This window comes from Balaenoptera acutorostrata, chromosome 20 (assembly GCF_949987535.1).
Source record: "Balaenoptera acutorostrata chromosome 20, mBalAcu1.1, whole genome shotgun sequence".
Taxonomy (NCBI): Eukaryota; Metazoa; Chordata; class Mammalia; order Artiodactyla; family Balaenopteridae; genus Balaenoptera; species Balaenoptera acutorostrata.
This window is the reverse complement of record NC_080083.1, coordinates 9,199,056-9,222,047: the sequence shown is the minus strand read 5'-3', so window position 1 is coordinate 9,222,047 and position 22,992 is coordinate 9,199,056. Positions and strand designations below refer to the sequence as shown.

At 52.3% G+C, this 22,992-nt stretch overlaps 1 protein-coding gene across 2 annotated transcripts; it reads right to left on the bottom strand.

Moving 5' to 3' along the window:
* Positions 1-1,859: 1,859 nt before the first annotated feature.
* POLR2A (RNA polymerase II subunit A) lies at positions 1,860-21,753 on the bottom strand. 2 transcript variants are annotated; one of them, XM_057536145.1, is made up of 30 exons: positions 21,250-21,753; positions 16,150-16,204; positions 15,730-15,862; positions 15,450-15,586; positions 15,183-15,356; positions 14,708-14,989; positions 14,224-14,385; positions 13,895-14,115; positions 13,190-13,322; positions 12,580-12,704; positions 12,280-12,490; positions 11,547-11,756; positions 11,296-11,464; positions 11,012-11,106; positions 10,663-10,866; positions 10,285-10,507; positions 9,656-9,839; positions 9,109-9,280; positions 8,910-9,015; positions 8,614-8,819; positions 7,052-7,276; positions 6,659-6,905; positions 6,262-6,362; positions 5,205-5,309; positions 4,929-5,111; positions 4,450-4,653; positions 4,076-4,262; positions 3,852-3,965; positions 3,552-3,701; positions 1,860-3,449 (listed from the first exon to the last, which is right to left on the bottom strand). In XM_057536145.1, the coding sequence occupies exons 3-30, from the start codon at positions 15,854-15,856 to the stop codon at positions 2,293-2,295; spliced, it is 5,814 nt and encodes a 1,937-aa protein (XP_057392128.1). In that variant the 5' UTR covers positions 15,857-15,862; positions 16,150-16,204; positions 21,250-21,753; the 3' UTR covers positions 1,860-2,292. The 2 variants fall into 2 exon arrangements, with proteins under 2 accessions (XP_057392128.1, XP_007166457.2); XM_007166395.2 differs by lacking the exon at positions 16,150-16,204.
* Between the last annotated feature and the right edge of the window lie 1,239 nt (positions 21,754-22,992).

Here is a 22,992-nt window from a genome sequence, read left to right as displayed (position 1 = left end):
AGTTGTTAGATAAATAAGTACTGGGGATGTCATGTACAACATGATGACTATAGTTAACACTGCTGTATGGTATATTGGAAAGTTGTTGAAAAAGTAAATCCTGGGACTTCCCTGGTGGCGCAGTGGTTAAGACTCAGCACTCCCTATGCAAGGGGCCCGAGTTCGATCTCTGGTCGGGGAACTAGATCCCACGTGCATGCCGCAACTAAGAGTTCACATACCACAACTAAGGAGCCCGTCTGCTGCAACTAAGACCCAATGCAACCTAATAAATAAATACTAAAAAAAAAGAAATCTTAAAAAAAAAAACCTTAAAAAAAAAAAAAGTAAATCCTGAGTTCTCATCATAAGGAAAAAAGCCATTTCTTTCTATCTAACTTTCTATCATTCTATACGGTGAAAGAGCTGTCTGGAATTATGTTCACCAATTGCCAACAGTAATTCAGGGGATTGGGAAGATGTTATTCTTTTTTCTACCGTGCTTGGATCTTTTATAATACCCTTTTATAAAAACAAGTCATCTCTTTCAAAACAATTTAAGATCTGGATTAAATACTGCAAAATGCTATCTACCGCCTATAATCTTAGTGATAAGTTAATAGATCTTGGCCATGTTTCTTCTTTTTTTCAATATTTATTTTTATTTATTTATTTTGGCCGTGCTGGGTCTTAGTTGCAGCACGTGGCATGCGGGATCTTTTTTTTTTTTTTTTTAATTTATTTATGGCTGTGTTGGGTCTTCGTTTCTGTGCGAGGGCTTTCTCTAGTTGCAGCAAGTGGGGGCCACTCTTCATCGTGGTGTGCGGGCCTCTCACTATTGCGGCCTCTCTTGTTGCGGAGCACAGGCTCGACGCGCAGGCTCAGTAATTGTGGCTCACGGGCCTAGTTGCTCCGCGGCATGTGGGATCTTCCCAGACCAAGGCTCGAACCCGTGTCCCCTGCATTGGCAGGCAGATTCTCAACCACTGCGCCACCAGGGAAGCCCCATGCAGGATCTTCTAGTTGCAGCATGCGGACTTCTTAGTTGTGGCATGCAGGCTTCTTAGTTGCAGCATGCGAACTCTTAGTTGCACAGCATGCATGTAGGATCTAATTCCCTGACCAGGGATTGAACCTGGGCCCGCTGCATTGGGAGCAACAGAGTCCTACCCACTGGATGACCTGGGAAGTCCCCATGTTACTTTCTAAACTATCCTTTGAAATATTTCAGGGAGTTCCCTGGTGGCCTAGTGGCCAGGATTCTGGGCTTTCACTGCCATGGGCCTGGGTTCAATCCTTGGTCAGGGAACTGAGATCCTGCAAGCCACATGGCCAAAATAAAAAAAAGGAACTAATGAAACAAAATATGAAATGGCCAACTGAAAATAGCAAATTATCACCAAGTTCTTTAACTTCAGCTTTAAAACATATCCTAGTAACCACAATCTTCTCATTGTTGGTTTGAGGCCAAAAAAAGACTGATTAGAAGTGACTTGAGAAACAGGTAGGAAAAATACCCAAAGAAAACATGCCTCCTGGTGGTGGTGTTAAGGGCAATAATTTTTCTGCTTCTGTACTGCACCTTTCTGTACTTTTCTAAATTACATATTATGATAATCAGTAAAATCGGTTAAAAAGATGTTATGTCAATATTGCTTTAATGCAGGACAAGGCCTCTATCTGTTCAACCACAAAGCCGGGACAGAGCAAAGCCTGGCACAAAGTAGGTGTTTGTTCGGTGAATGTACTGTCTGTGCTCATTTTCCTGCCCCTGCCCCATTAGCAGGGATCAGCTAAAACATGATAAATGGAAGAGCAGCCCAGGCAGGGAGTAGGGGCCTGGATATTCTTGCCTCCTAATAACGCACTCAACAGCCACATTTCTGGTCAAAATTAGTAAACTTTATTTCAACTTCAAAAAGTAACAAACAAAAGGCAGCTTTCGCTTTGTTCTTCCAGAAGATCAGATGTAACGACCCAGAGCAGGAATTACCCCAAAAAAGTTAAAATACCCTTTACCCCCCGAATCAAGTCATAGGCAAGGAGGATCCTGGATCTGGGGACAGGCCTCAGGTAGGTAGGGCAAGAAGGAGAACACCACTGCAGGCGAGTGGGTTCTGAGACGGCACAAGTGGAGAACAAGACAAAAGCCCCGGCAGAAATGGGACCAGAACCTCAACAGGGAACTTTGTCACAAGGAGCTATGTACAAGGGAGCTGGACCGGGGCCTGCACCCCACAGGGGAGGGGAGGACTGCGGAACACGCTGAAGCCGCCCTTCACCTAGCCGGGTGCCACTGCGCACTGCTCACCCTCAGTTCTCCTCATCACTGTCATCGGGACTGATGGCTGGGCTGGTGAGGCTATAGGTGGGGCTGGTGGGCGAGTAGCCAGGGGAGGTGGGCGAGTAGGTCGAGCCTTTGGGGGAAGTGGGCGAGTAGGTGGGGCTGGTGGGCGAGTACTTGGGGGAGGTGGGTGAGTAGGTGGGGCTAGTGGGTGAATACTTGGGGGAGGTTGGGGTGTAGACCGGAGAGGTTGGTGAGTAAGTAGGAGATGTCGGCGAGTATTTTGGAGTGGTGGGTGAGTAGGTGGGGCTGGTAGGAGAGTACTTGGGGGAAGTGGGCGAATATTTTGGGCTGGTAGGTGAGTACTTGGGTGAGGTCGGGGTGTACTCCGGTGAGCTGGGGCTGTAGGAAGGACTGGTTGGGGTGTACTTTGGCGAAGTTGGGCTGTAGCTGGGCGAGCTGGGGCTGTAGCTGGGTGAGCTTGGGGTATAGGTGGGAGACTGTGGTGTGTATCGTGGGCTCGAAGGGGAGTAGCTTGGTGAGGTCGGGGAGTAGCTGGGTGAAGTCGGAGAGTAGCTTGGAGAGGTTGGGCTGTAGTTGGGGCTCGTTGGTGTGTAGTTGGGACTAGTCGGTGAGTAGCTGGGGGATGTTGGGCTATAGCTGGGTGACGTCGGGGTGTAATTGGGACTGGTTGGAGAATAGTTAGGGCTGGTGGGTGAGTAACTTGGGGAAGTTGGTGAGTAGCTTGGTGATGTCGGCGAATAGCTTGGAGATGTCGGCGAGTAGCTGGGTGAGGTGGGCGAGTAGCTGGGTGAAGTTGGCGAGTAACTGGGCGAGGTGGGCGAGTAGCTGGGAGAGGTGGGCGAGTAGCTGGGAGAGGTGGGCGAGTAGCTTGGGGAAGTGGGCGAGTAGCTGGGCGAGGTCGGGGAGTAGCTGGGCGAGGTCGGGGAGTAGCTGGGCGAGGTCGGGGAGTAGCTGGGCGAGGTCGGGGAGTAGCTGGGTGAGGTCGGGGAGTAGCTGGGTGACGTGGGGCTGTAGTTGGGGCTGGTTGGAGAATAGGATGGAGACGTAGGGGAGTAGGAGGGTGAAGTGGGGGAGTAAGAGGGACTCTGGGGCGTGTAGCCCCCAGGGGAGCGGGGCTCGTAGGCAGGCGACGTTGGGGAGTAGCTGGGAGACATGGCACCCCCTGTGGGAGAGAAGCAGAAAGGCATTAAGTGATGGAGAGACTCACCCAGAAGGAAGATCAAGGAGGAAATGAACTTGGCCTTGACAGACAAGGACAACTCACCTGGTGAGGGGATATACGGGCTTGAGGGGCCAGGGGAGCCCGGGGAACCCGGCGTGGGAGACCAGGCCGGGGAGTAACCAGGGCTGAAGCCACTGGCATCTGAAGCAGCACTGGGAGAGAAGCCTGCTGCCCCCGGGGTCATCCCGCTCCCTGCGAAGTGAGAGAAACGTCAGTTAAAACCAGAGCTGGAGCCCAACACACTCCCAGAGCCCCCAGCGTCTCCACATGGGGACGCCTCATGAGGCCAGCCCACCGCCCTCTGAATCACCCAGAGGGCTGTCTTCCCGGCTGGCCACTCACCAACACTGGGGGACCAGGCGCCGTAGGCTGGGGTTGCGCCCTGGTTCCAGGGTGTCATGGCTGGAGAAATTCCTCCCATGGGACTGGGGGCCGAGCCGAAGAACATGCCAGTGGCTGCAGAGAGGCACACAGTGACCCACAAAGAACAGCACCGCGACTGGCTGCCGCGCCCACACGCATCCTCCCCACCGCCCCACCTCCTCCTCGTAGCCCCTTGTACTCACGTCCGGCAGCCCCCAAGCCAGGGATGTTGGTGGGGATCTCCATGCCATACTTGCACTTCTCTGCATCGAGCAGGAGGTCAAAACAGCCAGTGCCGGCTGGAGCCAGCTGGCCCAGCATGATGTTCTCAGACACCCCCTTCATGGGGTCGCTCTCTCCATGTGCAGCTGCTTCCATAAGCACATCCACCTAAACCTCAGAAGAGGGGGCGTGCCGTCAGACCCCGCCCCACCATGTCCCACCATTGTTACAGCCACCCACCCAACAATGGAACCGCACCGAGGCCCATCACACACAGTGCAGGATGCCCTCTTCCCACAGCAATCCCTCCTCCCTGCTCTCTCTCCTTCCACCCGCACAGAACTTCTGCCATTACCGTTTCCTCAAAGGAGCACTTCATGAGAGGTCCGGTATCCTGGCGGTTGACTCCGTGTCGGGTGATGGCCATCAAGTGGCCACGACAGGTCATGGTATCACACAGGAGAGCCAAGTGCCGATAATTGACGTAGGAACCATCGAAGGAGATGACATGGTATAGCTCCCGCTCCAGGGCCTTCCGCACGGCTTCTATGCCCAGCACCTGGCATGGGGATTGGGGGGTGGTGGGGGAAGGGTCAAGACCGAGTAACTGCTCTCCTCCCGCTGCCGCCACCACCCAGATCCACAGAGGGACAGTCAGGAGTCAGTGAAGCCCAGACGCAAAAGTGGATTCAGGCATAAAACCACCTGACCAACCCCTCTCCTGAGGGGAGAGCACGGACTGCAACCACTGCCCGAGACCTAGGGAGGAGGCCTTGAGCCAGAGGGACCCGGTAAGAAGGCTGAGCTCTGGGAAGAAGGCTCTGAGGGGCTCACTGTGAAGATCTCCACGATGTCGTTGGACGTGGTGCGCACAGGGTCCACGTCCTTCTCACTCAGCACCCGCATGAGGCTCACGCCATCCGTCTCCAGGATCCACTCCTGCAAGGCCTTGAACTCCCCGTCCTCTGTGATGATGATCTTCTTCTTGTTGTCCGTCTGCGGCAAGTGCATGTACACCTGCAGGGGGACAGAGCGAGCTCAGGCTGGGCGGGTGGGGGTGGGGAGGGAGGGAAGCGGGGGTGGACGGGCTGCAGGGAGGGAACGGCTGACCTTGCTGATCTGCTCGATGCCCTGCAGGGTCATATCTGTCAGCATGTTGGACTCGATGCAGCGCAGGAAGACGTCGTCATCCATCTTGTCCACCACCTCTTCTTCCTGCAACAAGAGCGAGTCAGCCCTCCTAGGATCCTCCGGTCTCTCCCCGCCCTCACCCCAAACCACAGCCTGACCTGGAGAGCCAGGTGTGGCCCAGACCTGCCCTCTTCAGTTCCAGTGAGGTTACTTTCTATCGTGTTTTTACGATGGTATTTAAAAAAACCTCAGAAAAGGCAGCCACACTCCACCACCTTAACACGATTCCCACTCTGTGTGCGTGCTCCAAGGGCTGTAACAAAGCGCACAGCACCTCTGCTCTCGTCCTGGCACTCACCGAGCATTCGCCCGCCCACTAACGCCTTGACGTGTGATCTCTAATGGACGTGTATCCACACATTCTTATCTACTCTCCTCCAGTTCAATAGTAAGTTCTGAGTTTTTATTATTAAGGTATCCACATCTGCTGAACAATTTTTTAGGAGCCATGCCCAGGAGTGAAGTCACTGATCAAACATTTTCCTGGGTCTTGTTTCACCCGCTGTCACACCACTTTCCCTAGGACACAGCAATTCCTACTGTCCGACCTGCCCTCACACAGGAGCCACAGGGAGGAGAGAGACAAGTGACCGGGCTATGGGACACCCCAAATCAACACCGTCTGTTTTGGGGCTTTTTTTTTTTTTGGCCGCACCCCGCAGCTTGCTGGATCTTAGTTCCGCGACCAGGGATTGAACCTGCGCCCTAGGCAGTGAAAGCGTGGAGTCCTAACCAGTGGACGGCCAGAGAATTCCCCAACACCGTCTGTTTTATCTATATGGCTGCTACTTCACATTTCAAAGATCTTTTGCTGCTAAAAGTTTTGCAGATCATTGCTACCCACCCTCCCCCCATCTCTACTTTAGGTGGTGTGACTGGCACTCAACGCTGCTTTCATTTTAATGTTTTTGGTCAGGAACCAGATTTAACAGTTTTCTATGTCTGACGTATAAATTTCTGCCTGGGTCCCGTTTACCTCTTGCATCTTGTTTTCATCACTGTTCATGATGCGGATACGAAGCACCAGCTTCTCTGCATTATCATCGTTAAAGATGCAATTCAAGTCATCACCGAAACCTGGGAAAATGAGAACAACTGCAGCTGCAGGACTGCTTCTGCTCACGGCTCATCCACAGCTCTCCCCATATGGGCTCTCTTCCGGCTTTCCCCTCCTTCCCACAGAACCCTTCTAGAAAGAGGGAGGGGAAACGATGAGAAGGAAAAAGCAGTGCAGAGGGGACCTGGAGAAGAGGTGCCCTGGAGGAGCAGAGCCAGTGAGTGGAAGGTGGTGGGTGTGGGCGCCCTGTCTGGGACGAGAGCACGGGGACAGCACAGGGAGTGCGGGGAGCCCAGGCAGGACCTCCCAGCCTCACCAGCGTTGATCTTTTCGGCAATCTGCTCCATGGTCAGCTTCCGATCAGTCATGTGCTTCCGGTCCAGCTCCACCCGCAAAAGCCAGGGGGAGATTCGGGCCACATCAAAGTCAGGCATCTCGTAGTAGACATTCACCCACTCCTGATCCTCTGCCACCACCGTGCTCTGCGGGTTGGGGTCATAGTAGATGGCCGTGTTGGCAGTCACCTTCCTCAACGTTGTATGTTCCAGGCGGCACAGAATATCCTGGGGAAAAAAAGGGATTCATGACAGGCATTTGGGTGGCTCCAAAGGCCTCTTCAAACCCACCTGCAGAGGGACTGCCAAACCCTTTACTTAAGGAAGGAGTCCCCTCCTCCTCCTGCCAGGTAGCCCGTTACCCTAAGCCGCACCTTGGCTCTCTCAGCATCTCGAGCAGACTGGCCCAGCAGGAAGACAGTAAGTGAGGGGGTCTTTGGCTTCTTGGAAATGTTGATGAGCTCCTTAAGTCGGGGCACACCCAGCGTCACATTCTTGGCGGACACACCAGCATAGTGGAAGGTGTTCAGGGTCATCTGGGTGGCAGGTTCTCCAAGGGACTGTGCAGCCAGAGCTCCCACCATTTCCCCAGGATGGGCCTGGGGAGTAAGAAGAGCTAGCCTCAGAAGAGCAAATCCCTCCCCACTGGTGAATGAGAGTGAGACACTGTCAGGGCTGGGCAGAGGTGTCTGGAAAAGGCAGAGACTTAAATAAATCAGGGTCTTATTTGATAATCCCCTTCCTCAGACGGCATTTCAATTTACACCCGCCATTTAGCCCCTGCCGTGCTGCACACCCAGGAATAGGGGCTATGTCATCTAAACCCCACATTTCCAAAAGTACTGTGTGCTAAAGTTACAGGGTAAATATTCATGTGATAATAGTCTTCTAAGTGGGAAGCTCCCCAATGCATTATTTTAATTGAGATATAATCACATACCATAAAATTTAATCTTTTTAAGATTTTTTTTGACATGGACCATTTTTAAAGTCTTTATTGAATTTGTTACAATATTGCTTTTATTTTACATTTTGGATTTTTGGCCACAAGGCATGTAGGATCTTAGCTCCCTGACCAGAGATCAAACCCACACCCCCTGCAGTGGAAGTGCAAAGTCTTAACCACTGGACCTCCACGGAAGTCCCCAAAATTTAATCTTTTAATTGGAAATTGGAATCATATAGTATGTAGCCTTTTCATACTGGCTTCTTTACTTAGTAATACTATTTAAAGTTGATCACTGTCATTTTTTGTGCCTTGACAGCTCATTACTTTTTACCACAGCATAATATTCCCTTATCTTGTTCATCCTTCATCAACGGATGAACATTTAGGTTGTTTCCACTGCTTGGCTATTATGAATAATACTGCTCCGAACATCTGTGTATGGGTTTTTGTGTGGACGTGTGCTTCCTATTCTCTTGGACATATTCCTAGGAGTGAAACTGCTGGGTCATATGGTAACTCTATGTTTAAACTTTTGAGAAACTGCCAGACTGTTTTCCAAAGCAGTTGCAACATTCCCACCAGCAGTGTATGAGTGCTCCAATTTCTCTATATCCTCGCCAACACTTGTTTATTTTTTCTTTTAGTCACCCTAGGGAGCATGAAGTGGTATCTCATCGTGGTTTTGAACTACATTTCCCTGACGGCTACTGATATTGAGCGTCTTTTCATGTGTTGGCCTCTTCAAGGTTCACTTTTTGTCTCTGCAACATGGGACTAACAGCCCCTCTCCTACTAGGGTCTTCTTAAGACTGCTAAGGAATAAAGGTATAAAGCCTCCAACACAGGACTTGGTTCACAGCAGTGTCTCAGTGAATGAGATCTATTATTATGCAATTATGGGCAGAGGTGGGCTGTTCTCAGAGCCCAGAGAAATCAAAGGATCAGAGGACAGAACCAAGGCTGGGGTGAGGAGTACAACACACTCACAATGGCTTGGTTGAACTTGGACTCGATCTCTCCGAGCAGCCAGTCGAAGGCCTCTCCGCTGAGCCGAAACTCCTCAGCCATGCGGCGGGAGCACAGCGTGGACCGCAGGTGGATGTTGAAGAGCAGGGTGGCGTTCTCCTGGGCCTGCCGGCTCAGTGGGTCGTCCCCATTCACAATCACCAGCTTCTTGCTCAGCTCCTTGACACCTAAGGGCCAAACGAGGGATGAAGAGGTTGTAGACCAGGACGCTGCTAGCAGAGCCTGCCTGGCCTGGCGGTCCTGAGGCAGGTACTCACCCTCTACCACCTTGATGGGGTGCAGGTCAGAGGGGAGGCGAGGGTTGATGTGGAAGATCTTCTGAGCGTTCCAGATCATGCGCAGCAGGTTACAGGGGAGGACAACCTGAGGCAGGAAGGAAGGAGGCAGGACCCCAAGTCAGGGACAGCCATGCAGGGCCAGCACTTCTCCAGCCCAGCCCTTCCCGCCCACACGCACCTTGCTGTCACCAGTTGGGAAGATGACCCTGAGCACCTCCCGGTCCTCACGCATCCGCTCAAATTCTCGCTCCAGCTCGTTCTGAATGTGTGCGTTGCTCAGCACGTCCTTCACCACGTCCTCCTGCAGGGTGCGCCGCAGGGCCCTCTCATTGGTATAATCAAAGCGGAACCTGCAGGTGACAGGGGTGGAGTCAAGGGGCAGGAGGACCCTGATCAAGGAACAGTGTGAGGCTCCTGAGGTCTGCAGCCCACAGGAGCAGGGCTGTGAAGAATCCTGGGCGGGGAAACACAAGATCCAGACCCAAGGATGTCCAATGGGACTTGAGCTTATGCCCACCCCTCTGTACAAAGTGGGGACGGGTCTCAACTCTGGTCTCCATCCGTCCTCTCCCATCTTGCAGCTGCTGCCAGATGGGTGGGGAAGGGGCAGTATAAGGTCCACTGCAAGACACGGTCCAGGTGATCTCACTGTGTGGGGGGAGGAGAACCCCTACAACTCTGGCCCTGAGCAAGGGGCAAGAACCACCCGCCTGCCGCCTCCTCACTTCTTCTCGAAAGCCTTGTTGGAAGGCTTGAGGGTAGCCAGGTTCTGGAACTCAACGCTCTCGCCCGCCAGGCCGTCTTCGCCATAGCGCAGCTGTACCACCTGATTGATGGAGTTCCGCACGGTGGCATCATACTTCACCATCACCGACTCCATGGATTTGATCAGCCGCCGCTGGATGTACCCTGAGGGGGGAGGGAATCAACTGAGGGACCCAGAGCAAGAAGAGGAGCCTCCCTATCTCAGGACAAGACCTGCTGGCCACTCTGGTCCTCGAGAGCCAGCTAGTAGCCTATCATCCCCAAGGCCTCTCAGTGAAAGCCATGCCCACCACCAGATGGACCCAGGGCCCAGTAGAGACCCTTAGGAAACACCGTGCATGTGATAGGTCAGGAGCAGAGACCCTGAGGCTCTAGCCCTGCGTCATGGAATGCTGCACGGCAACCAGAACAAGAGTGTTTGCCTAACTCTTGACCTTTAGTCTCCATTCTTTCCACAAAGGTCAAAATTACTTCTCTGGGGATAGAAGACTTTAGCCTGAGAACCCCGCTCAAACTCCCCAGGGGCTTCTCTGCCTGCGGTCCTCTCTGGGACCAGCCCGTGGAAGGGCCCTGGATCCGAAGTCCTCACCAGTCTCAGCAGTCTTGACAGCTGTGTCGATGAGCCCCTCACGACCCCCCATGGCATGGAAGAAGAACTCGGTGGGCGTGAGGCCGGCCAAGTAGGAGTTCTCCACAAAGCCACGGCTCTCAGGCCCATAATCATCTTTGATGAAGTGAGGCAGAGTCCGGTGCTTGAACCCAAACGGGATCCGCTTGCCCTCCACGTTCTGCTGCCCGACGACAGCAATGACCTGGGGAACAGAAAAGGTGGGGTGCATCCAACTCCCTCTGCCTTGAGAATAAGAGTTCCCCATACTTTTCCCCCAACTCCCCCAGCAGCACACCCCTTCCCTCCTCCTCCCCACCTTCAGTGTGGCCCCAGTTCTGGAAAGACAAGGCTCCCCACCTGGGAGATGTTGATCTTGGAACCTTTAGCCCCGGACACAACCATTGACTTAAAGTTGTTGTATTCAGACAGGGATTTCTGGGCAGAGGAGCCAGTCTTGTCTCGGGCATCGTTCAGAATGCGGTTCACCTGGTTCTCAAAGGTCTGCCGCAGAGTGTTGCCCGGGGTGGGCTCCAGCTCATTGTTATGGGCCTTCTCGATGACCTGGGTGCACAGGAGGAGGCTGAGTTCTCAGGGAGACGTCAACCTCTTCTGGTCCCCGTCTCTCTAATCCCAATGTCCCCTTCACTCCTCAGTTCAAAGCCACTGAGAGCCTCTTACTCAGTCTTTGCCCAGCCTTCCCTCTCACCTCTATTACATCCTGCTTGGCCTTCTTAATAGTGTTCTGAATGTCTTGGTAAGTCTTAGAATCAGCAATGGAGTCCCCAATGCCAATGGTATGACCTAGAAATAAAAAGAAGTATCAGCAACACCTTCTTTGGACTCCCAAGAAACATGGGATGGAATCACAGCCAAGAGAGTAGATGGAGGGACACCAAATCCAAGGGGGGGAAGAGAAAGGGATGGAAGAAGAGCAGTAAGAAGTGAGATGGACAGGATTTATAGAGGATTTGGTAGAGCTCCTAGGCTTACCCTCAATGAGGAGCCAGTTGTTAATGACAGTCTGAATGTTGGAGTAGAAGAGGCGGGTGATGTCATGACCCATCTCTAGGTAAGAGATGTGGACCAGGGAGCCAGCTGATGTGCCCAAAGACTTCTTACACAGGATGCCCATGATCAGCTCCCCGTTCTCCACCACCACCTGCAGAGAGCACCATTCACAGCCCCTGCTGTGGCTTCCATGTCCAAAGCCCTTCCCCACACATCCAGAAGCCAGGCCCTACCTTGGTGTCCCCAGGAGAGATATGCTTGTAAGGGCCACTATCCTCATCGTCGGGATGGGTGCTGTGGGTGCGGATACAGTTGATGTGGCCGGGTATGATGAGGGAGAAGATCTGCTTCCCTGTCCACAGGGGCCGGGGCTTCAGGATGGCTGGCTGTGGGACCTTGCCGTCCCACGTGGACAGGAACATCAGGAGGTTCATCACCTCCCCCTGGAGAAAAAGAGCAGGAAAGACAAGAAGTCAGAACTGGAGGTCTCACCTCTTGGGAATGTCGGGGGAGGCCTTGCTGCCCAAAGGGGAAAGCCAGACTTTGAAGGCAAAGAGATGGCAAGAAAAGTGTTTTCCAAACTTTTACTAAAAACTTAACTGTGATAGTGAGACTTTGGGATTGTTTTTTCTTTAAACGATAAGTACAAATTACTTTTAATAATTAGAAAATAAAGAGAAAGTAAAAAAGAAATAAACAGAATTTCAACGAAGTCTTATTTCTCTTTTCGCCTTTACTTTCCAGATGATACCTAAATTTACATGACATTTTAAGAAATTAAATGGGGAGCTAAAGCCATACACCATTTTTGGCCTCGATATTTGCTCACTCCCTTTCCTTCTGCTATCTCACATACAGGTTAGCGCAGAGCAAGTCAGGGCATAAGTCACTGCTCCTCCCCCCATCCTTGCTGTGCTGGGCCCCTGCCCACCCAGGCCAGGTTTCCCCGAGCCAGGGACCACACACCCGCTCCAGGAAAACGTCCCTCTTGGTGAATTTGCGCACTGCGGTCAGCGTGTCCTGCACAATGCCCATAACTGGGCGATTGCTCTGGGGGGTGACAATCATGCGTGGCACCATGGCGAGCTCCTGGATCTCAGCCCGCGTCTCCAGGGACTGTGGCAGGTGCAAGTTCATCTCATCCCCATCAAAATCGGCATTGTATGGAGTTGTCACACTAGTCAAAGAGGGAAGTGAGTTGGAAAGATGCCACAGTGAGACCCAGGGAGCAGCCCAGCCCAGCCCAGCCCCAGCCGGCGGACTGACCTAAGATTCAAGCGAAAAGTAGACCAGGGCAGGATGCGAACCCGATGTCCCATCATGGACATTTTGTGCAAAGTTGGCTGCCGGTTGAAGATAACAATGTCCCCATCGCACATGTGCCGTTCCACCTGAGGAGGTGAGGTGTGGGAAAAACCTCAGTGAAGGAGGTATGCTAAGAATGAAGTGATAGGGGACCTAAGATGCTTTGAAACAGACGACACTGTGGTGTTATTTCACTTGAAACGCTTATCAACCACCAGCTTTGGGCCAGGCCCTGGGCTAGATTCCAGGCTATCAGAGAAAACAAAGACGTAGTCCCCAGACCTCAGGAAACTCAGCTGGGAAAGAAAACCGCGAGAGACTCCGAACATGAAGCCTTCTGCTCTGTTCCCCCCGGACCTCTTTCTGCCCCGTGTCCCTCTTGCTGCCTGTGGGCTTACGTGACCCCCACCTTGAATGCCAAGGGCTGGCAGCTACAAGCTTGCCTAGGACAGCAGGAGTCTTTTAAGCTTGGATTCTAATGAACAGGACAGCCTCAGACGGCCCACTCCAGCTGGCCCCCAGTCCAGAAAGCTTCCTGCTCAGGTAAGAGAGGCCCTGGCCTATTACATGCCTTATAGCCAGTCTGCAGGTGAAGGTCACTGGGCTTGGGGTGGAAACGCAGGTCAATGCGATCACCGTTGTCCCGGATGATGTACTTGGCCCCTGGGTACTGGCTGTTCCCCCTGCGCACTAGTTCCTGAAGTCTAGGAAGGAAAGGGATGCAATGAACAAAATGCTTCCCAAAAAAGCCCTCGTTGCCACCCTCACCCCAAAGCCCCAAGTGGGAACCCAAACTTCTAAACTTCGACACTTGGGACTTCCCTGGTGGTGCAGTGGTTAAGAATCTGCCTGCCAATGTAGGGCACACGGGTTCGATCCCTGGTCTGGGAAGATCCCACATGCCACGGAGCAACTAGGCCCGTGCACCACAACTACTGAAGCCCGCGTGCTCTAGGGCCCGGGTGCTGCAACTACTGAGCCCGCACGCTGCAACTAGAGAAAGCCCGCACACCCAGAGCCCGTGTTCCCGCAACAAGAGAAGCCACCGCAATGAGAAGCCGGCGCACCGCAACGAAGAGAAGTCCCCGCTCGCCGCAACTAGAGAAAGCCCGCACGCAGCAACGAAGACCCAACCAAGCCAAAAAGAAATTTAAAAAAAACAATGATAATAATAATAACAATAATAATAAACTTCAACACTCTCTTCTTCTTGCTCCGAGCCCATTCCCCCCACCCTCCCCGACCCCTCCAGGCAAGGCTTCTGAACTGAGCACACCTGTCAATGTTGAAGGGGGTGACGATCTCCGCAAAGGTCATGTTGGCGGCAATGGAGCGAGGCACGCCAACCTGGTCAATGGAGAGGTTGGGGTCGGGGGTGATGACAGTGCGGGCCGAGAAGTCCACCCGCTTGCCCATCAGGTTCCCGCGCACACGGCCTTCCTTGCCCTTCAACCGCTGCTTCAGGGACTTGAGGGGACGCCCAGACTTCTGCATGGCCTGTGAGGAAACGCAGGGTGGGGGGCACCCCAGCAGTCAGCACTGGCCCCCCCCCGGGCCCCCTCCCCTTTCCTCCAGGCGCAGGGCACAGGGAGCCCGTCCACTCACACGAGGCAAGCCAGGCAGCTCGTTGTCCACCATGGTGGCCACGTGAAACTGGAGGAGCTTCACGTCCTCAGCGATGACATGCGCGGCTGCGCCGTTCTGCTCGTTGCGCCGAAGCTGATTGTTGATCTTCACGATGTCGGCCAGCTTGTGTGTCAGGTCATCCTGAGGCAGGACGTCAGAACCATCACAATCCAGCCAACCCTGAGCGCTTGACCTGCATGTGCCAGCACGCGGTGCCTCTCACCCTCCCTTCACACCACCCTGGGCGGCAGCTCCGGGCCCTCGGTTCACAGATCCAGAAGCACCTTTGTGAGCTCTAACCTCCTTAAGGGGCTCACTAAAGCTCACACAGCCAGCAAGTGGCAGGGTATCTTCAGGCCCAGGTGACCTGTCCATCACCCTTGCACGCCTTCACCCCCACCACGGGCCTCCCTCCGTGCAGACACCTGGCCTAGCTGAGCGGCAGGGCCTTGAAGGCGCTGACCTGGTTGCGGGCAGAGCCCTGCATCACAACGGCGGGCCGCACAGAGAGCGGGGGCACGGGCAGCACAGTGACAATCATCCACTCGGGCCGGGCGTAGCGAGGCTCCATGCCCAGCACGAAGCACTCCTCATCTGAGATGCGTTTGAAGATCTCATGCACCCGCTCAGGACTCAGCAGGATCTTCTTCTCCTGAGAGTCCTCGTTGACGTGCTTCCACTCTGCATACAGCTCCAGGCCGGAGCGCCGGATCCTGGGCTGGTACCGCCCACAGCCGCCGTGGCCCTTCCAAGGAGACAGAGGGGCCATCAGAGCCCAGAGGTCGGGCCTTCTCCCCTAACACCTGGCCGGGCCAGCCCCTCCCGCTCTTCTGTGACCTTCGGGCTCCTGCTGCTTCCACTGCCTCCCCATCTTCCACCCTCCGGGCCTCTGGGACCAGCCCTCAGCCCCTCCCAAGAGTCTGGGCAGCCCCGGCTACCTTTTCTTTGGTCAAATCCTCATCGCCCTCAGGCTGCTCCACGCCGAACTTGTTGTCCATCTCCTCCCCGCCCTCGCAGATGTTTTTGCCCTTGCAGAGGTCATAGACGTGTGTGAGCCGCTTCTTGGGCTGCCCCTTGGACTTAGCCAAAATGTCCTTGATCTTCGGGTTGTTCTGGGGACAAGGCAGAGCGGGGTCAGTTGGGGCTGCTCCCCTGCCCACCCCCCAGTAACCCTGCCCCCCGGCCAGAGCCCATCTCCCACTCACAGAGTCCACAAGCAATTTGGAGCAGAAGAAGCAGACGCAGCGCAAAACTTTCATCGTCTTGACCAGGAAGCCGACATGGAACACGGGTTTGGCCAGCTCAATGTGGCCAAAGTGGCCAGGACACTCTGTCATGTTTCCTGTGGGGACATACATACAACACTTTCCTCCCAGCACTCACCTCAGAGACCAGGTCTCCAGGTGTCCACCCCCAGTCCTGGCTTTCTGTAAGGACAAGCCTCTCCCTCCCTCTAGGGTCCTGTGCTGGCCCCCCAGCGCTCACCTGCACAGGTCTGGCAGCGGCCAGTCCTCTCAATCACCCCCTGCCTTGGATCCATCAGCCCCCCAAGCTTGGGGCGGCCTCCCTCGGTGGTCTCTGGGTATTTGATGCCGCCCTCTGTCACAGACATTCGTTTCTGCAGACAAGAAAGGCCAATAACAACTAAATAGGATTCCTAGTTTCCAGACTTCGTGGCTGGGGAGCTCTGTACTAAGGCCTTAAAGAACCCCAAACTACTTACAGAAGAACTAAGCAGGTTTAGCCTGAAGCGAGGGAAATGGGGGTCAGCGTGTGTGATATTTGACTGTGGAAATGCCAAAGTCAAATATCGCAAGTCAAAAGCTCGTTCCAGTCACTGTCTGAGTGGGAGGGGGCGCTCAGACTAGTGTGTGGTCAACTCTGGGCTCCGTACAAGTCACCTACCTCTAGGACTTGAACCCTGGATATCCTACTGGGTTGAATTCTAGGTCACTGTCATCTACAGAATTTAACAGCAAAAGAAATAAAAGTTGTTTCAAGAGGGAAAAATTCAATGCCTTGTTTCTTTCCCAAAGCTGAAATCAAGGCCAGAACCTCCCTGTAAGGCACCCCCATCATGACAGCCCAGGTGTTCTGCCCAAGACATGCTCCTAAAGTTAGGCACTCTTTGCCCCCATCCTTGTCACCTCCTCCTTCTCAAGGGCCTGGGTCAACCTGAACCCTTCCATGTTCAGATATTTTAGGATAGAACAGGAGAGGGGGTCGCTAGAGCAGAGGTTGTTGAAAATTATCTGGAGCAGAAGTGAACCCTGGAGCCTCAAGAGATGGAGGCAGAGCCAAGGCCGGAATCCTGGGAGAGGTGGAGCCAGGACTCAGTGGGACCAATTCAGTGGAGGAAAGGGAGGGAAGGACGGGCTCAGAAGTAGGTACAACTTGGAGAAGAGATTTCTGCTCTGAGCTAAAGGCTGTTCAAGGAAACCTTTGGCATCTTTTCACACACTGAAAACCAAGAACTTTAAAATTAGTTAAGCTTTGGTCTGCTAAACTTCCAGAGGGAAGACCTTAGAAGAATTTAATAAAAGCTTCTATCTTAGTGTCAACTTCACGCCAGGTACCAAACGTACCTAATGTATCTTGTTTCTCTTACCCTAACCACTAACCTTCTAGGAGTGAATTCCTATCTCTTAGACATGAGAAACCTGAGGCTGCGTAAAGTGACTGCCCAAGGCCTCAATCTCAAGGAGCCTGCAGAAGTCAAACCCACCCCCCTGCGATCCCAAACATATGCTCATCCCATTCTACTATACTGCAGCAGAAACAATTACTTACACTCTAGGATTTGAAGTAGCACTATTTACAATAGCCAAGACATGGAAGCAACCTAAATGCCCATCGACAAATGAATGGATAAAGAAGACCTGGTACATATATACAACAGAATACCACTCAGCCATAAAATAGAGCGAAACAATGCCATTTGCAGCAACATGGATGGACCTAGAGATTATCATGCTAAGTGAAGTCAAAGACAAATATCATATAACATCACTTACATGTGGAATCTAAAACATGATACAAATGAACTTATTTACAAAACAGAAACAGACTCACAGACATAGAAAACAAACTCATGGCTACCAAAGGGGAAATGGGTGCCTTGGTCTGCTCCTTAAACACTGCCACTCCCCAAGGTTTTAGCTCATCCACACTTCTCATCACACCCAAGTGTTATGCCATGATTCTCACTATTTACTCACAACAAATCTCTACCCTCCAGGCCTCACCTTTCTTCTGGACTTCGGATTAACATACTGAACCACCTACTGAACCCCCTGTAGATATCCCCCTGATAAATCAAATCCAACATGTCTAAAGCAAACTCCCTTCTCCACAAAAATCTCTCCTTTTCCTTTAGTCCCCATCTAAGGTAGTGGAACTCAAGTCAGAAACCAACACTTACCTTTCCTTACCCACAGTCATAAAGCAGTGGAACAAGCATGGCCTGGAGTCAGAGACCTCTAATTTGCAATTCTAGCTCTGTCACTTATCATCTATATAACCATTAAGGATTTAATTAACCTGCTTAAACCCAGGATGGAATAGGTGTTCAATATATGACAGCTGTTATTATCCAATCATTCACCAAGTACAGGTTATTTTTACCTCCTGAACAAACAGTTCTTGAATCTTGCCCCTCTTCTCCATCCCTACGCCCACTGCCCTAGCTCAGGCCTGTCCTTTGTGGTATGTATCCAAGTGTTCCATGGGTCACCAGCCCTTCTCTCCTACCCATCCAGACTATGATCAGGGTGCTCTTTCTAATTTGGAAATCTAACCTTCATGCCCTCTTGTTCTCAGAATGATATCCAAATTCAGCAGGACGGCTTACAAAGAGTTTTATGATGTTTCCACCTTCCTTTCTTCCTCCACATCAGTAGCTGAGTCCCCAGCAGCCCCCCTATCACCCAGCATATGTGCTCCACTACTTGGGGTCTTTGTACATGGGGTCTTTGTATCTCTGCTTGGGATGCCCTCCCCACAAGACAAACTGCTATCTGAAGACTCAGCTCAGGCACTGCTTCTTCCAAGAAGCCTTTCCACAGCCTCGCTAGCCAGACTGGTGAGCCCCACTCTGTGCTTCCATAATCCCTCCATCACTGCAAATCTCATAATGCAATGCAATGATCCACTGCGGTTTGTCTTCCCCATAGATTATAAGCATCTCTCAGGCAGGTAGCATTCCTCTATCACCCTGGACCCGATGGCTCTCAATAATTGTTTGTTAAACTGAACTAAACTGCCTTAGGACCCTCCATTGCAGGGAAGTGCACTCGAAGAACTTGAAAAAAGAAAAAAAAGAACTTGAAAAGAGACAGAAGGTTGTTCGCTTACAGTCAAACCAATAATCCTCTCATAATGGATCTAATTAGTCACTACTGGGTGGAAACCAAAATGGTCTACAGGTGCAAGGCTAAGAGGTTCTGAACATCCCCCACGCTCGTCAAGATGACCTGATGAAGTCTCAGGGAGACAGGCCTGTGGTGACTAAATTCACAAAGCTAGAACCCCATCAGCTGCATCGTGTCTGATGAGAAACACAAAGAGGGGGTTTGCTCACCGTGAATGAAACACAGAAGAGCAGGAGCAGACCTGAATCTGGCCGCCAGAAGAGTCACTAGAGAGAGGCCTAAGGAAAATAACACTCAAAGCTTCTCACCTCCCGCTGCTCCAAGTCCATTCTCACCAAGCCAGCCACCTTCTAAGGACTCCCTCTGCTTCCGGGCATTGAGACTGGACCAGGGGCTGTCCTGGAATGTTCTGGACTAACCCTCTACCATAACTTAGATTTTGAATTATACACAAACTACTTTAGCCCCCAATCCTTCATCCAAACACTGGTTCTCACTGCCCACGTGATAACAGGTTAGACACCCGAGGTCCCCCGTCCTCAACATTTATGCTCCAACCACTAGAGATTCCTCAAAATTCCTTTTCTTCCCATGCCCGCCTTTCCAACAAACTTCTATTCATTTTTAAGACCCAGTTCAAATGTCACCTCTTTATAAAGTATTCTCTAACTCTTCTTGGCCTTATCCACACCCCAGGACCACTCTTATCTCTTGCTCTACACTGATTTTTGCCCAGTATTTAGCAACTGCTAAAACCCCAGCTTCACAAAGATATGACGTCATCAGAAGGGATCTGGCGCCACCTAACGCTGAAAGGGAACTGCCCAACCTAGTAGTTCCCAGGGCATCAGGCAAACGCAGCTGTGCTTCCGTGCTTCTCTTAAAAATTTAAAATCTCTCACTGGGCCCCTGTGAGTTTGCTGCGGTGTCTCAGCAGTTTGGGAACAGGGGATCAGGGGGTTTAACCTACTGGGAAGGTCTTGTTCTATTGTAATAAACCCTGAGTTATTCAATAGAATCCTTACTAATAAATAATTAGGTGATTTATAATTTCACACAATGTTGAAATAAAAATCCTTCTACATGTATCTTTATGTACCTGTACAATTATTTCGTTCACTCATTTATTCAAGTAACTTTTATTACATGTCTATTATGTGCCAGGCACTATTTGAGATGCTGGAGAAAGAAGTGAATACAAAGTCACTCATGAAATTTACATTCTACTCAGGAAACAAGAAAGAGAAAAACTAATCCTTTCAGGTACTGACCAACTATGAAGTAAAATCAAGTCAAGACTTGGGGTTAGAGAAGGTTAAGGGTTTCTGTCCCTGGTATCAGCCCCCAAAAGCCTTCTGCATTTTTCAAGTGTTTTACAGTTTTGTTTTTTAGATTTCAACCTCAACCCCATCTGGAATTTATTCGGTGTGGTCTGAGTTCAGGAGGTTCTAACTCCTGACACAACTTTCCTACAGCTGAGCCTCCTCCTCTAGCAAACTTGTCTCCATCCACAAACAGAGCCATTCAATTCCATTCTCTCCAGCCCACTGGCTTCCTCCAGTTTGCTCCACAAAGGCATCCAAAGGGCCAACAGCTCTCCCTCCTCCCTGATCTTTCCTGCTTCCATTCTTAGTTCTCCTCCCCAGTCAGTTCTTCACAGGACCATCAAAGTAGTAATTTTTTTTAAAATGTAAACTTGATATCACTCTCCTGCTTATAATTCTCCAATGACTTCCTACTGAAAATAGAATGAAATCCAGATTCCTTACCATGATCTATAATATCCCACCTGGACTGCCCACCTCATGCTTCCCCAAGAATGGTTTAATACTCTCCTCACCCACTACACCCCAGCCACCCTGGCCACCTTTCAGCCCCCGAGGCACACCAAGTTATTCCCTCCTTCAGGCACTTTGCACTTGCTCTTTCCTCTGCCTGAAAAGCTACTGACCTAGAATCTATGGCCTAGGAGACTGGCTGCTTCTCATCATTCGAGTAATGTCACCTCCTCAAACAGGCCTTCCCATACCCTGACACCACCCCATCTAAAGCAGCCTCACCTCGGTCACTCTCCATCGCATTACACCGTTTCACTTTATGCAAGGCACTTGCCCTTAACTGAATTATCTTGTTCATTCATTTATTCGTGTTTATTGTCTGTCTCCCCTGCCCCTTCCCAAAGAAAGTGCTCTAGAAGGCAGGGTCTTTTGTCTTGTTCAGCTCTGCATCCCCACCGTCTGTCACGTCTATCACGTAGCAGGTGCTCAATTAATAATTGTAGAAGAGGAGGGAAAAAAATCTGGAGCTCGGCTTCTCACCCAAAGGATTGGTGTGATATCTTTTAACGTCGGTAACTGCGGTGTGGAGCCAATCAACCTTCTCGCCCTCCTTCTCACCCTCCAGCCCCTCCTGCGGCCCGGCCCCTAGCTCGGACACAGCGCTAAGCTTGCTGACCCCCTATGAAAATTTAATTCTCGTTGGCCGCGAGGCTGGACTCTGCACTGCCTTGGCGCCGCTGACCCATCCTCCCCGCCTGTCTTCCTTGGGCAGGGAAATGCGCCAAGTTTCCGCGGCGGCCGTCAAGCCCCGCCCGCCACGCGGGCGGGAGGAGGAGTGAGAGGGCAGAGCCGCTTACCAGTTCATCCGGACTGAGGACTCCGAACTGCACTCTCTTGATGGTGCGCAGCGGGCATGCGCTGTCCCCGGAGGGGGGGCCACCCCCATGCATCGCGGAGGCAGGCGCGCTGCGCAGGCGCAAACCTCACTACAAAAAGCCTGCGCCGCCTGCACCTAGGTGCTCAGACCCTGCCGGGGCGGCCGCCGGGAAGGACCTCCCCGAGTTGGGAGGAAAAAGCCGGAGGAGGAAAAGGTGGGGGAGGGAAGGAGGCGGGGAAACGAAAAGGGGTGAAAGGAGCTCTCCTCCGCCTTTCCGGAGATTTTTCGTCTCTCAAAAAGAAAATAAAAAGAGGAAGGGAAAGGAAAAGGTTCTGGGGGAGGAAGAAGAGAAAGGGTAACGAATAAATAAGTAACCGGGCTCCAGAACGGCAGAGGTTACGGCAGTTTGTCTCTCCCCCTTCCGGGAGCCGCCTTCTTCTCCAACCGTCCCGGCCGCGCTCTCGGCGCTTCTGAGGAGAAAATTGGCCGGATGACGCCCTTTATAGATTCGCCCTGGCATTCCCCCGCCCCTTCCTTTCCCGCCCTCCCTTGCGCTACGGGGTCGCCTGCGCCGGCGTGCACGGGGCGCGCGCTCGCGTCGTTGATCCTCCCTCCCCGGCTCCCTGGCTGGGTCACCTTTTGAAATGAAGTGGAAGGGAATTTTTTTATCCCGCCGCCTCCCCTCGCTACTACCTCCCGCCCTGAGGTTTAAGGTTTGAAGATTCGAGGGTAAATATAGGCCGCTTTTATTCTAGTTTGGCGTGTGGTTTCATTTTCAGCCAAAGTTTCTCATTAATATCACCCCCCCACGCTGGTAAATGGTCTGTTCTGAGATTCGGTAATGAAGGAGGCGGGGCCGGTCGGATCCTCCCAAGTGGGTTCCCGAAGAGGGGGAGTACTGGGGGCCGTCCTTGGTCATGAATATGCAGTAATCGCGCTGAATATGCAAGAACAGATCAACATGGCGAGGCCGATTGCTTGTCCGGAAGTAGCTGATATCTGTCGAGCGGCCTCCTGGGGCGGGTAGGCAACTCCTAGGCTCTAATGGGGCGCTGTACGGAGCTCTCGTTCTGGATCCTCGACCTGAGCCGCTCGAAGAGGCCTCAGCTCAGAGGCCTTCTCCGGAAGGACGCTGGCCACTGTCCGGGAGAGATCACGGGACCGCGACAATCCAGGAAAAGCAGATTAGCCATTGGGTGGGACACAAAAGTCCTGGGGGACTCAGGGTCAATGCATCTGAACATTAGGAAATCCTACCCCTTCTAGAATATTTCAAAAATGGGGCGGGGGGGTGTGTGCGGGGATCCCAAGGGATTCTCCAATAAGAGCAGGGGGTAGGACTTACACTGTCCTTCCAAAGCAGAGACGACACCAACTGCACAGCCATATTCAGAGTGATCCTTGTTTGATGTCAATATCACGTCACCACCCCAAGGTGGGGAGGCATAACCACGAGGAAGGGAAACCATCGCTCAGGGAAAGAAAACACACTCCCTTCCCCCACCGCAGCTGCTTGCTCTGTTGGCCTGAAAGCCCCAGACACTCCAGCCCCAAGGCTTTTCTCTCTGCCGCTGAGGGAAAAATCCTCCTGGTGGCTCATGGCCTGCCTGCCTCAGCCGCTTTGATCTGCTCCTCAGACCTCCCTTCGAGCCCCAGCCTAGACTCCAAATATGCTGCTCTCCAGGCTTGTTCCAGGTCTTCCAGGCAGTCTTCTAGGCAGTCC

Coding starts and splice junctions, on each gene's coding strand:
- POLR2A (XM_007166395.2), bottom strand. CDS start 21,342: ATGCATGGGGGTGGCCCCCCCTCCGGGGACAGCGCATGCCCGCTGCGC. Junction 7,277..8,613: donor CCAAGTTCAACCAAGCCATT/GTGAGTGTGTTG, acceptor CTTACTCCCCAG/GCCCATCCTGGGGAAATGGT. Junction 4,263..4,449: donor AGTGCTCCTTTGAGGAAACG/GTAATGGCAGAA, acceptor TCTGAGGTTTAG/GTGGATGTGCTTATGGAAGC.